Source organism: Condylura cristata, unplaced genomic scaffold, assembly GCF_000260355.1.
Source record: "Condylura cristata isolate star-nosed mole 26May11 unplaced genomic scaffold, ConCri1.0 scaffold00003, whole genome shotgun sequence".
Lineage (NCBI taxonomy): Eukaryota > Metazoa > Chordata > Mammalia > Eulipotyphla > Talpidae > Condylura > Condylura cristata.
In genome coordinates, this window is record NW_004567104.1 from 957,111 (window position 1) to 971,622 (window position 14,512).

At 33.4% G+C, this 14,512-nt stretch overlaps 1 protein-coding gene across 6 annotated transcripts in view; it reads left to right on the forward strand.

Annotated features, from left to right (window-relative positions):
* EIF2A (eukaryotic translation initiation factor 2A, 65kDa) overlaps nt 1-13,894 on the forward strand; it is a 44,399-nt gene extending 30,505 nt beyond the window's left edge. For 3 of the 6 annotated variants that reach the window (XM_012733247.1, XM_012733237.1, XM_012733241.1), the window contains exons 6-13: nt 965-1,038; nt 1,174-1,318; nt 1,512-1,628; nt 4,868-5,439; nt 7,486-7,599; nt 11,706-11,834; nt 12,597-12,662; nt 13,251-13,894. In XM_012733247.1, the coding sequence (XP_012588701.1) occupies nt 965-1,038; nt 1,174-1,318; nt 1,512-1,628; nt 4,868-5,439; nt 7,486-7,599; nt 11,706-11,834; nt 12,597-12,662; nt 13,251-13,316 (1,283 nt within the window). In that variant the 3' untranslated portion in view covers nt 13,317-13,894. The remainder of the gene's footprint in view (nt 1-964; nt 1,039-1,173; nt 1,319-1,511; nt 1,629-4,867; nt 5,440-7,485; nt 7,600-11,705; nt 11,835-12,596; nt 12,663-13,250) is intronic. The other 3 variants (XM_012733234.1, XM_004674915.2, XM_012733232.1) reach the window with 1 other exon arrangement.
* Nucleotides 13,895-14,512: the final 618 nt, after the last annotated feature.

The window sequence follows — 14,512 nt, forward strand, 5'->3', positions numbered from 1 at the left end:
AATCCAGATTTTCTGGGATGCCAGGGATAATAGTTAATTATCCATATGCTGTATCCTACATTAATCATATAGCTTTCTTACAATAGCAAAACCAACAGGAACAACATAATTACCAAAATAATTTGAAAGAAAAATGTTTGCAGTTCCTTTTGTCCTCACAATATCCCATTCTGAGCACGTTAGAATAGAATAGGAGTTGATAACTGCTAACATTTACCAAAAGTGGTGGTAGGCTGATTTGATTTGAGCACCTATCACATAATCATTATAACTGTATACTTCATTTTCCTCTTTTGAGATTCATTCCTGCCCTACTGATTTTATTCTACTTGACTTCTTTTTGAGCATGCAAAAAGGACTGCTAATTTGGCAATTTGGTGTGCTACATTTGAACAGCTATCCATCTCCAAAATTGAACAAAGGAAGAGTGATAGCTCTTGATTCCATTAGCTGGGAAGCAGTATTGTTCATAACATGAATTTTGACTGACTACCTGGCACAGAGTAATCACTCAGTAAAGACCAACTGATGTTACTATTGTTGTAACCGTCACTATTAATTTATGTACTTATGAAGAATTTCCCTGTCTACATTCTATAAGTAGCAGCTTAGGGTCATCTGTCCCAGCTAAAAGACTCTATGACAACTTACTTCATAGACTAAAGAGAACAAAACTGACATTTATTGAATACTTACAGTGTTCTTGGCACTGTACTTAAAGCCACTACTAGGATGTAGGTATATAATCCCATTACTTGTCCAGGGTCATATAGCTAGTGAGTAAGGAAGAATTCAAGTAGGTCTGTCTTCATCTCAACTTTTCCATTGTGGTGCTTTGTCTCATGCAACTATAATGAGGAATATTAATAAATACAGTTACATTAACCTTTTATAATTCATTCAGGACTTAATATATGCCTAATGGCTTCTCTTATTAATCTAACACCATTTACTTTTTTTCAAGGCACCATTGCAAACAAACTGCATTTGCAAAAAATTAATGATTTTGTATTATCACCTGGACCTCAACCATACAAGGTAATTGCTGTTTTTATTTATTCATGTGGAATATTATGAAAGTAAACCTTTTCCATTTTTTAGTGACTATAAGAACTTGTCTATTTTAGTTAATATGCTTAAAAAAACCTAATGTTTCATATCTGTATATCTTAGGTGTCTGTCTATGTTCCAGGAAGTAAAGGTGCACCTTCGTTTGTTAGGTTATATCAGTACCCCAACTTTGATGGGCCTCATGCAGCTTTAGCCAATAAAAGTTTTTTTAAGGCGGATAAAGTTACAATGCTATGGAATAAAAAAGGTATGATAAATATTTTATCTTTATTTTGCTTATCAAATATTAATCTAGACTAATGTTCCTATGTGTTGAGAAAAGAGTTTCATTGCTTACTTAGTGAAAATTTACATGTGCTCTCTTACATTTGTTAGTATTTTTGTTACCACTATTAGGTTACTTTGTGTTTTAAGTCTAATTAAAGTTTTACTATTAACAGCTACTGCTGTGCTGGTAATAGCTAGTACAGAGGTTGACAAGACAGGAGCTTCTTATTATGGAGAACAAACACTGCACTACATCGCAACAAATGGAGAAAGTGCTGTCGTACAATTACGTGAGTGTTCTAGCATGTCTTCCTTTTTTTAAAAAAACAATGTTAGCAAAAAATATTTAAGCCATAAAGATGATATGATCTAAAATCTTGTTTACGTACTAGAACTCATGTAATAACCTTTAAAGATAAAATTTCTCTTAACTAAAAAAGTCATCCCCAAATATATCTTAGTCAGATAGCAACTTGATTTAGGAAGTTTAACATGCTTTAGAACTGAAAAAAGTTACCATTTCATCTTTTAGTACAAAATAATAGTTTTGAAATTCTGGTAACTCCCTGATTTTTGCATTTTAGATATATGAAAATAAGGTAAACCTTTTCATTACAAAACATTGTGTATTCCCAGTAAAGTTAGAAACAATGCAGTGATGACTGCTTTCCACCGTTGTTTAACATTCTGAAAGACTTGATTTAGCTAATTTAAAAAGTGTATATTTTTGAAGGAGAATCATCTCTGTGCATAGATGGTGTCACAGAAAAAGCAATAACTATTTAAAAATATATCAAAGGAAACAGTACATATAAGACAATAAAAAATATATGCAACTGATGGAAAGGAAACTTTTAAAATTTATATGAGACAAATGATAACCTTTTGAGAATTATAAAGAAGTTTGGTTTTGGCTTATGGATAGACAGATTGAATTAATAGAATGGAATCCCAATTAATCCATACTTCCATAGCCATTGATACATAAAGTCAGCATCTGAATCAAGAGGGGGGGACATACTGAACATTTAATATATAGTGTGGGAACAACTGGTTCACTATTTGGAACAAAAAGTTAATATTGCTACTTGACCAAAATAAATCCATTTGCACCAAAAAATTGTACATACAACTATAGAACTAGCCAAAAATATGGGAGAATTTTTCCCTTAATCTTAAAGTAGGGAAATCTTAAAAGTGGGATATTTTTTCTAATTCTAAAGGGAGAAAAATAAGGGAAAAGTATAAATTTGAATGTATGAAAACTGGAGGAGTCAAGTAAGATTGTGACAGAGTGAAGATGCCAGACTCACCCCCTGCATAACCTCACAATTAAATTGCAATAGAACAAAATCAGTGGCCCTGAAAAAAAAATTATAGCTACAGTGTACTTGAGAAACCACGCTCTATAGAAAAGGCATAGTAAAAACTTGGATTAAACTGTGTTAACAGTGATACTAGGGAAGTAGAACCCTCAAATGGGAGGAGCAGCTTCTATGCCTAGGTGTCCCTACACATAGTGATGCAGTGGTTCATGCCTTCGTCACTTTGGATATCTAGCACTGTGGTAGGTGCATAGAATTGGCATTTGGGAAGGAAGTTGGAACTATTGAGTAACTATAGGAACAGGTATGCAGAATAGTGATTACTGACCTGAGCCAGAAGCTCCCAATATAGAACAGCAGGAGCCCAAACCAGATTGGATCACCTATGTCTCCTCATAGAGGAGGCTATTACTTGAAGCCCAAAGAAAGGATTTTCAGAACACCCGCCACCTTCTCTACCCAGGACTGACACTGAGAAAACAAATGTTCCTTAATCAGGGTATTTAAGCAATTGTCTTAAAGAGCAAAAACGCTTCTCTAAATGGAAAAGAAAAGAGAACAACTCCTACTTTGTGAACCTGTGTTAATTATAGTCTGTGCCCAATGCTATATCTAGTACCCAAATATAGCCTAAAGTTGGAAACTGACATGAGACACTTAAACTGAGGAGGGCCTAACAGAAGGGGAGTGCTTTAGATTCCCATCACATAATTCTATACCTGCAATATGTAGGAAGCTTATTTAAGTCCCTGATGCTCACTAAAGTTGACCTTTTGGTACACTAACTGTCCTGGTTTCTTTCTCCCTTTTACCTCTTGCCTCTTGCCAGTACTAGGTTTCTGATCACCTCAACTAATGCATAGGCAACAGTCTGAAAGTCTGTCTCAATAAAAACCAGTGCTTTAGGACACGACTAAAGAGGAGTTGAAGCTAATGGTTATAACCGTGCTCATGGAACTCCAAAAAACAGCAGATAGAGACAGCAGATAGAGGAAACAAGAACAAAATTAAAAACTAAGAATATATGAGACAACTACAACTAAAAGTAATAATCTCAGAAATACTATAACTGAATTAAAAAATACAGTTGTGGGGCTCAAAATGAACACATGCAAATAATGGAGAGAATTAGTAAGCATAAAAGCATGAAGCAGAGCACAAATAGAACAAAGAAAAAAGAATTTAATAATGAAAATAGTATGAGGTTCTTGGGGATAGCCTAAAGAGAAATAATGTCCATATCATGGGGATCCCAAAAGGATAAGGAAAAGAAAAAAGTATAGAAAAATCTATTTAAAGAATTTTAGCAAGCCATCTTAATCTGGAAAATGAACCATATATTATGTTCCAAGAAGCCCAGAGAGATCCAAACAAAATGCCAGACATAGACGAAGACACATCATAATAAAACTTGATAGTCAATGACAAGGATGAAATACTAGAAAACAAGATTGGTGAATATGAAAGCGTGGAACTATAAAGTATGAATCAACATGAGGAGAAAATCTCGTCTACAAAAATATTGCCAGTGTAAATGGGTAAAACTTCTTTGAATGATATTTTAGTGGTATGTTATCAAGAAAATTTATGTGCGCTTTAAACCAGCAGTTTTGCTGCTACAATTGTACTGTGTACTCACAGTGGAAGGGGCTACCTATGCAGCATGGTTAGTAGTGGAATGCAGTGCAGCTGAAAAGGAGAAAGACCTGCTTATATCGGAAAACCTCCAAACTGGACTATTAAATAAAGCACCAAAGATCTAGAACTTTGTTTTGTGTATTTAAGAGAAAGATGCTTAATTTAACATAAATAATCTGAAAGGCTATGCAAAATGTAACTGAAAGTTACCTTGTGTTTGTCTTTTTACATAGTTATATTTATTATAATATTTTAAATATAATTAAAATTATATTTTTAATTTTACTATAATGTACACATATTTGTTACCTCTACCCATAAAAACTAGTTTTGTCTGTTAATGTTAACAACCTCTCCTACAAACCTGCTTTGCCAAAATGTTCATAAAAAATTAAGAATTATTCATGATTCTTAAATTTATGATTATATATTCCTTGGTATTTTATGTAAAAATATTTTAGTATTAATGTGAAATTTTAAATTATTGGATTTATTTTTTCTGTATGATAGTGTATAGTTCTTTATTGCTAATTTGGGTTTATGTGTCTTTTTTTTTTTTTTTGTAGCAAAAAATGGCCCCATTTATGATGTAGCTTGGAATTCTAGTTCTACTGAGTTTTGTGCTGTGTATGGTTTTATGCCTGCTAAAGCAACCATTTTCAACTTGAAATGTGATCCTGTGTTTGACTTTGGAACTGGTCCTCGTAATGCAGCCTACTATAGCCCTCATGGACATATATTAGTCTTAGCTGGATTTGGGAATCTGAGGGGACAAATGGAAGTATGGGATGTTAAAAACTACAAACTTATTTCTAAACCAGTGGCTTCAGATTCTACGTATTTTGCTTGGTGCCCAGATGGTGAGCATATTTTGACAGCCACGTGTGCTCCCAGGTTGCGTGTTAATAACGGGTACAAGATTTGGCATTATACTGGCTCTGTCTTGCACAAGTACGATGTGCCATCAAATGCAGAATTATGGCAGGTTTCTTGGCAGCCATTTTTAGATGGAATATTTCCAGCAAAAACAATAACTTACCATCCAGTTCCAAGTGACGTGCCCAGTGAAGAACCTAAGGTTGCAACAGCATATAGACCCCCAGCTTTAAGGAATAAACCAATCACCAATTCTAAACTGGTATGTAAAGTTTTGTTGCTTTGGTCAGAAATTATTTTTCAGTGTGTGGAGTTCTCGAGGCTTGTTTATTATACATGTTCTTGTGTTTCTTAGTAATAGTGTTACAGGGCAGAGAGAGGGGCACCCCAAAATCCCGAACCTGCTCGCTCTAAATATGTTCTGCCATCACTGCATCAAGACAAAATATACATAATGGAAAAGATCTTTAATACAATTATTATACAACAAAGAGAAAGGAAAAATAGTTTCCAAGTCAAGTACCCAAAGTTACCTGTCCACTGTAGGTAAATGCACAGAAAACTAGGGTTGGCCCAAAGGAGGAGGAAGGCCTAAAAGGTTGTCATGAGTCTAATCCCCATAGGAAAGGGACAGAAGGGGCCAGACAAGTCTGTAAGGAAAAGAGCAACATCAAAATGCTGCCATTGTTAACCTCTGTATGTTTCAACCAGGTCTCTCATCTTTATTTTTCAACCAGTTCAAGACCAAGAAAAAAGTGTAGCTTCTTGACATGTCTCTCTGCTCCATGTGCCTCCTCCAGGTCACCTTGCTCTCTGTCTTGCTTCCTTCTCCAATCTCCTCTCCAGCTTCTTCTCCTTTCCCTGCTCAGTTCCATCCCTCCTTGGGTGGGGCAGGAAACCTAGAACCTCCCCTTTTCTTGGGGACTACCCTGTTAAAACAGTAAGAAATAAACTCTAGGGTAGAAATCATGGAGAATCTACTACTGAAAGTGGTGAGAAGCTAATACTAATTTGCCAAAGTAGCTGATTTGAAACATTTCACATTTTAAGTTTCTGAGGAAGCTAACAGAATTGCTATATTTGCATCCCAGTTCTGTATACATAAATGAACCTTTACAAAAAAAATTTACTTTGAAAAAAAAGTCTTGCCCTCCAAATTTGTCTGTTCTGTAGTTGTGCATTGTTATGCATTCTTTGTTTCAAGTAGAGTGTATACCCACAGAACTCGATAGTTACTTCATAGCTTCTTAATTACTATTATTCCTCTTATTTGAATCTTACCAATTTCCTATGTGCTTAATGAATACAGTACATTTGTAAGGTTTAGTACTCAAGAAACTTCATTGGCTTCTTTTGATGTACTGAGTATGAGAAAATCTTAGCGATAGTAACACTAAGAAAATAGCAGTATGGAGAAAAATTAATAAGGAGATGAATCTGATAAGTTGTATATGTTATATGCTACCTGAAGCTACTCTGCAGATAACTTGAACTAACACTTTTGTTTTTTCAGGTTTACTGAGATATAAATGACATGTAAAATAGTAAGATACTGAAAATGTACATCACCATAATTTGATACACATATACATTGTGAAAGGATTCCCTCCAGATAGTTAATCAAGACATACATTACCCAACAGATTTTTTGCGTGTGTGACCCTGTACTTAATTTGACCTTTTTCTGTTGTGGAATATAGTTTATAGATGGGTTCTATCAATAACAGATGATGAGAATGATTGGTCTCATTGTATGATATATCTGAGTATTATGTTCATCATGATTTCTTAGTTGCAGGTATTTTATTTGATTAGATTTTACTTATTTATGATAGTCTATTTTAGTTTTCTCAACTTGTTTTTATTCTAAAATTTTCTGATCTCTTATTTTACAACTAAAGAGCTAACATAACAAAAACAAATGACTTTGAGTAGTCAGATACAAAGGAAGTCAGAAGAAGCTATCATTGGTATCTACTTTACTAAGAATCATGTGTTAGTAGTAGTAAGAAAATTCTGTTGTTTAAACAAAAGTGAAACAAAAGTAAAAGTAAAGTGAATTAAACAAAAGTCCAGCACTTATAGAATTGAAAGATATGTATTACATATATGTGTAGTACACATATATATCGTATCCTTATTAAATCTATCCTGACTTTCCAGTGTGCCTACTACTGAGAGTTTGTAGTATGCTTTGGCAGTGATCTTAAAATAAATTTGATATGTTTATTCCATACTACCAAAAATACATAATTTGATGTGTACGCTTTTAAAAATTCCAAAATTATGTATTTTATATTTTTCATAGCACGAGGAGGAACCACCTCAAAATATGAAACCACAACCAGGAAAAGATAAGCCCTTATCAAAAACAGCTCTTAAAAATCAAAGAAAACATGAGGCAAAGAAAGCGGCAAAGCAGGTATTTGGAGAACTAATTGCTATTAGGGAATTAGATTTAAATACCTAGAATGTCTTTCTTTTGTTTTTGCCTATAAGTTTCTAAATAATCATGTATATATACATACTGATTTTGTATACATACATACTGTGTGTGTGTAAGGGGTTGGGGCTGGGACCTGTGGAAACTATCTGACCTTAAAACCAGAAACTAATGGGATTATGTAGTATGTTACTTGCTATAGACCCTTTTGGTGGAACCTGTGTCAAGTGGTATATGTTTTCTTGGAAACAGGATTTTTTGAAAGACTGGAAATTTCATGATGGTAGGTTATTACTATAAAATTATTCAACTGGGAATCTAAATCCAATAATGCCCAAACAATGGATTAGTCTAAAATATTCTTGTACATGACCTAGTGGAAAAAAACATACCAGTATAATCACTGACAAATTGTCGTTGTGTGTGGCGATACTGAGATGAGTAGTACTGTTTAGAAGTCATGTATAACATGGTGGTTATGTAATTTGTAATTTGAGAGTCAGGCAGTTTTTCTTGTTGGTAATGCTTAGATTTTGACATTTCTGGGTTGTTTCTGTGTTTTAGTATGCAGTTCCTATTTTAAGGTTTAGAATTACTTTATACAAGCATATTCTGCTGAAATCTGGGCTTTCAAGGAAATCATTGTTATCCCTGGAAATCATTCTTAAATAATTCAGGTTTATGTCACTCCAAGTATAATGATCTACTCTATTAGATTTGTATAAAAATAGGACTTGTTCTTTCATCATTGTGTATAGAGACCTATGCCTGCCCTGAATATTAAAAGTTAATAGTATCCTTGTAAGATTCCTTTTTGTAAGGGGAGGAGGAGGAGTTAATATTTCAGGTATAATAGACAAGATTATTGTAATTTGAGATATATTGTGAAAGTATTCTCACTAATAGTTGATTAGCATATTCTACATATGTACTTTTTTTTGATGCTAAGAACTTTTAAGTTCTATCCTTAGCAAATTACAAATTACATAATCAGCATGTTATACATTAGTTCCTCAGATCCGTTACTTAGATGAGATAACTGAGAGTTGTATCCTTTTACCAACCTTTCCCTATTTCCTCCATCCCCAGCAATAATCACCATTTTATTCTGTTTCTGTGTTTGAATCCTTTTTTTTTTTTTTTCTTTTAAGCACCAAAATACATTAGGGTTATTTGCACATATATATTATATCCCTAAAAAAAGAATCTAGTATTTTCTCACCTGTGTGTTTTCATCTTATTGCTGCTTTTTCTTCTTGCCAACATGGTTGTCACTGCAGTGAAACCAAATTGATGCTCTGGGAACAGATTATTCTACATTTTTCTAGATTTTTGAGTTGTGCATCAAATAAGGTACTGAAAACTATTACTTTTTTAACCTGCCTGTGAGGTTCACAGTAATTTTTCCATCTCTGTAATCATCAGTGGCTTCAAATTAGCTAATGTAAATAAACTATGCGTCATCATTAGAAAATGGATTATGATGTTGGAGCACAGCTTTATAAAAACCTGGCTGTTGTCTCTCTTTCTGGCATCATTGATACTCTTGAGAGGATCAGCCACGGCATTTATGTGCATCATTGTGGCAACACAGAAAGATGGTAAAAAGAACTTTGTTAAGATTCCACGTGTAAGGTACAATATTTATCTTACCAGTCTAACTTTTTTTTTTTTTTTAGCATTATGCCCTTCCCATTTGTCCTGATGCAATTAGCAGGATTCCCCTTTTTGCCTTTTTGTGACTGAATACTACCCCTGTGTGTTTATGCCCATACACGTATACACATGTTAGCTCACATACACGTATACACATGTTAGCTCACACCTCACACCTTTTTAATCCTTTCCTCCATTGATGGACACTTAGGTTGTTTATGTACGTAGGCTATTGTGGATGATGCTGCAGTGAATATGAGAGTAAAGTTATCTCTGTAATAATGATTTCATATGTATATGAAATGATATATAAAGAGAAAGATAAATACACACAGAAAAGTGGGATATCAGGATCATATGGCAATTCTATTTTTTAATTTCTTAAGGAATCTTCATATTGTTTGTATAGTTCCATATTGACTGCACAACATTCCTTCTCATTATGATTAAAGGTCTTTTGAGACCTACTCACCTTAGAATCCTGTTTTTATAAGTGATGTTTCTTTCTGTTTATCAGAAGATATTTTTAATATGACCACTTCTGGTACTGAACAAGATCTCTTTCATAAAATATAATAGTTGTTTATTTTGTGTTTTTCTGATGTTAAAGCACATAAATTTAGAAAGGCTTATAAAATCAGTATGTTTTATTTAGAAAAACCAATTTTAAAGTTTTTTTATAGAAATATTTGTGGCTCTTTTGGAGAGAAAAAATCAGTTTATGTAAAACATGTTACTTATTGAAATTCTCAACCCACCCTACATAACCATACAGTTACCCATTGGTGTTGATTATTAAAGACACTACTAATTTATCATTATGTAGTTATACTTTGCTTGTTTTCCCAATAATGCCAAGGTAGTCCTATAATATGCATTTTTTAGAGTGCTGGCTCTTTAGTAAGTTACGACTATGTGATAAAACAAAGTTAGATTGGCCTGTGACATGATCTTACCTGGACCAGACCAGAAAGTTAATATTTGCAAACCTGACTCCAAATTAAGTAACCAAAGGAGTCAAATGTGTGTATATTCTACCCAACTACTTTCATAAACTGGTGATAATTTTGTAGGTGTGTTCACCTTAACAAAGAGTTTACACATCTGATATTAAAAATTACTTTTGTTAGAAAAATTTTCTTTTGTCTCCATTGTACCCATGCTCTGCCTTTAATTTTAGATTATGAAAAATACCAGAAGTATTCTCAAAATTTATAGTGTCCTTAAGAGTAGAACCTAAAACTCTCTTTCTGAATCTATTAGATTTTGAAATCTTGAACCTCTATCTCAGATTTTGAAACCTGGGAACTCTCTAAGTGAGAAATAAATAAAAATCTTTGCCTCCCTCTTGTTGTATAGAACATCTTATCGTAATTACAAAGGGCAGGTGATTCTTTCGCTCTTTCATAAAGAATTTATTATGCTGGGGCATAATCAGAACAGTGAACAATGAAACTTAAAAGGTAGTCTAATAGGGAATAGTAAAATGCAGTTAAGTGTTAGCAGTAGTGATATATATATTACCTGTCATACAACTAGTCCAGTCTCAGTGTGGGGTAATTTTCCAGGTGTAAAGGGTAAGCGGGGGCCATCCAAGATGATCTGAGGTGTTTAGGAAGAACAGTACACACAAAGGGTAGGAAACAAGTGTGTAGTACATTAAGGGAAATAAAAGTGGTTCAGAGTCAGTTGTTCTTCAGTAAGGTGGGATGCGATTACAGAGGTTATCATAAAATATAAATGATACCATGATAATATGGTAGCTCTATTTTTTAATTTCTTGCTGAACCTTCATATTGTTTCTGTAGTTTATAGTGATATGATGGGAAGCAATATAGCATCTCGTTAGACCAAAATTTTTATGGCACTATATTAAAGCTATGAATTGATCATATTATAATGAATTTCTATAGGACATTTATCCTACAGCATCATCTATTTCATGTACTTCACCGTACTTACTTACTCACTTTAGTTTTGGAGGATATCACAAGAGAAAACTTTCCATTTCCAAACCATTCATATAGTGGTACATCTCAAAATATCCAAAAGTTTGAAATGCCTGTTGGCTAATGCAGAAATCTAATTTACTCAGCTGCTCTGCTAAGGTCATTTCCTTGGTATTTTATTATGGTACACATTTTTATTTTACTGAAGTTATTTTAACTTTAAATTCTAGACCTAGCAAAGTATACCTTATGACAGTTACATAGTAAAAACCTTTTGTATGTCTCATACTGTGATCCTTTAAAGCTGCTTTGTTTCTGTTAAGGGCAATATGGCATATTTCATGAGACTTTAAAATAAAATACAGCATAAAACAAAATCAAATGTTTAATTTTTGCATTTTAGATACCACTGCTATGCTTTTTAAAATATTTTAATATTTTCATTTTAGAAAATTGAAATTTTGAAAATATTTCCTGCAGGAAGCAAGAAGTGACAAGAGCCCAGATTTGGCATCTACTCCTGTCCCACAGAACACAGCACAAAATACTATTTCTCAGTCAACTTCTGGAGATCCTGATATAGACAAAAAAATAAAAAATCTAAAGAAGGTAAGAAACCTAAAGTGCAAAAGTAATATGATTACAGTGTTATGTAGATGTCTAAGAAATTTATAGCAGAATCTCATTGCTGCTTTTGTAGTATGAAATAGTGTATCAGAAAGGGCACTGGTTTTATTTCTGCTGGAAAACACCTAGAGACTGTTAGTTTTTATTATTGACTTTTGGAATAATAAGTAATGAACACTTGTACGGAGATATATTGAACACTTATACTCATAATTGCATTAGACAATTGTAAGATATATAGAAGCAGATAATTATACCAGTTTTAAAGATGAAGAAACAGACACAAAAAGTTCTTTAACTTGTCAAATTGTAAGCACTTTGTAGTAGTCACCATGGAAGTAAAAAGTTTCTAGAGCTCCTCCCAGGCTGCACTATGAAGTTTCTCTTAAAGATATCTTCCAAGCGCAATGAGGTGCTGAGTAAATGATAAATTGATGATATGATTTATTTACCTACACTTGCATGCACACATATATGTATGTGCATGTCTAACAATTAAAAGCTCAAAAAAGTTTTGCTAAGTCTCATGTTTTTAACATGACTACTTTTACATTTAACTTTAAAAATAAGTTTACCTTCATAATTCTAAGACTATGCTAGATATATATGTGGGATAATTGATTTCAGCTTACTCAAATTTCACATTCCTATGTGTTATTTGTTAACACTTGTTAAAAGAATATCTGCATTTTAAAATGACTTGTTTTTTCGTTTCTTGACTCATAATGTATTTCATGTTTACAGAAACTGAAAGCAATTGAGCAACTGAAAGAACAAGCAGCCACAGGAAAACAGCTAGAAAAAAATCAGGTCTTTTTTGTATTTTTTTACTTGGGTTCATAGTCACTACCATCCTTTCCCTTTTTTACTTAAAAGAATTATTCAATCAGGTGAAAGAACATAGACTTAAACTGCCTCCTTTTGAAAATTATGTGTCTTTTTTCTTTTAATGTTTTTAGTAGTAAACTAAAAGGAGATTGGGGAGGACATGATGTAGATCATAGTGAGAGAAAGTCATTCTTCTAAGAGGTACCCATGTTACTGCTGCTGAAAATAAAGGCAGTTTGTTATGTTAGACAAACATAGCTTTCTTCCTTCCCGTATCTGCAGTTGCACTGCCTTGTTTCCTCCTCTCATCAGCACTTCCAAGGTCAAGTATAGAATAGAAAACTTATTGGAACAGAAAGGATACAGTAAGACAGGTTCTTGCCCATTACCCCTTTTATTCATACTAGATAACAGATTAAAACTTGTTTCTAATCTGTACTTTTTTAACCTGTATTTACCATTGTATCTGAAAAGCATCAGAATTATTTTTTTATTTCTCCTTTTCTATTTTTGCTTTATAGCCAATAATTTCATTTTCTATCTAATAACTATTGTTTTAAACTTTTATAGTTGGAGAAAATTCAAAAGGAAAAAGCCCTTCTTCAGGAGCTGGAAGATCTGGAGTTGGGTATTTAAAGATTCACAGACAGCAAAGTTGGTTACCAGAAATCAGTGCAAACACATATTCTGTTATACCCATTGGTGTACCAGTAATATCCATATGTCCACAACTAATCTGTAATTTTAACTCTTTAAGATTCTACAGTGTGAAATTTATTTAATAATGCCTGTTAAACTGATTTTTCCAGCTTGTGTCCTGCATTAATGTATACACAGGGTATAATAAAGAAACTTGGGTTGCTTTTTAGTTTTAACTTGATATATAAAAAGTCAGATGTTTTTTAGTAGGGGGCAGAATTTACCATATAAATAAAGGCATTTTAAATTTAAATTTTTTTGTTAAATGTGTAGTACAGTTTTCATGATCCTAAATTATTATTGTTAAAAAAGCCTTAAAAATAGGTTATGGGCCACCTGGTGGTGCAGGGGGGTTAAATCTCAGCACTATGAAGCTGTAGGCAGCACTGTAGCAACAGCTCAATCCCACGTGGTGCAACAAGTCTCTCACAGCTGTGTCACTTCACCTGCTGCTCCCCTCAGCAGTGTATGTCAGTAGATTTGCTTGTTCTGCTCCCTACTCTGTCTCTGGTGAATCCTCTCTCTCCTCCCCCCCTCACCCCCGCCCCCTGCCCCCTGCCGTACCTTTGGCTTACATGTACCCCAGCTCTTGAATGCAAAAATAAATAAATCTTTTTAAAAAATCAGGTTGTACTGAATATATTGTTTATTTGTATAGTATTTGCAGTATAGTTTTTCTGATTAGCTCTAACGCAAGTTTTCACTTTAAAAATAGAAAGCAGTAAATCATTTTATTTTGATATTTCAGATAATAAAATTATGATGTAAGGATGAGGCAAATATATTCCAAACATGACTTGATATAATCAAATCTTGATTGTTTTGATAAGCCATTCATAGAATGAAAAAAGATGTAATCATAATCTTAAGATATTCAGCATTCAAAACTAATTTCTACTTGGTTTAGGAGTCAGTTACAATTAATCTTTTCATCAGGTTTATACTGATATTTTTATTTCATTTGCATTGATACAGATTTCCATTTCCCTGGACTAATATTTAAAATGATAGGTAAAAGAATTCAGAAATACCTTGAGAAGGACAAAAACAAGTAACTGAATTTACTGATGCCCCCTAGTTCCTAATAAGATTTGGTAAAGAGGCCCTCCCTGCTGGCGCACAGGTTAGGATGG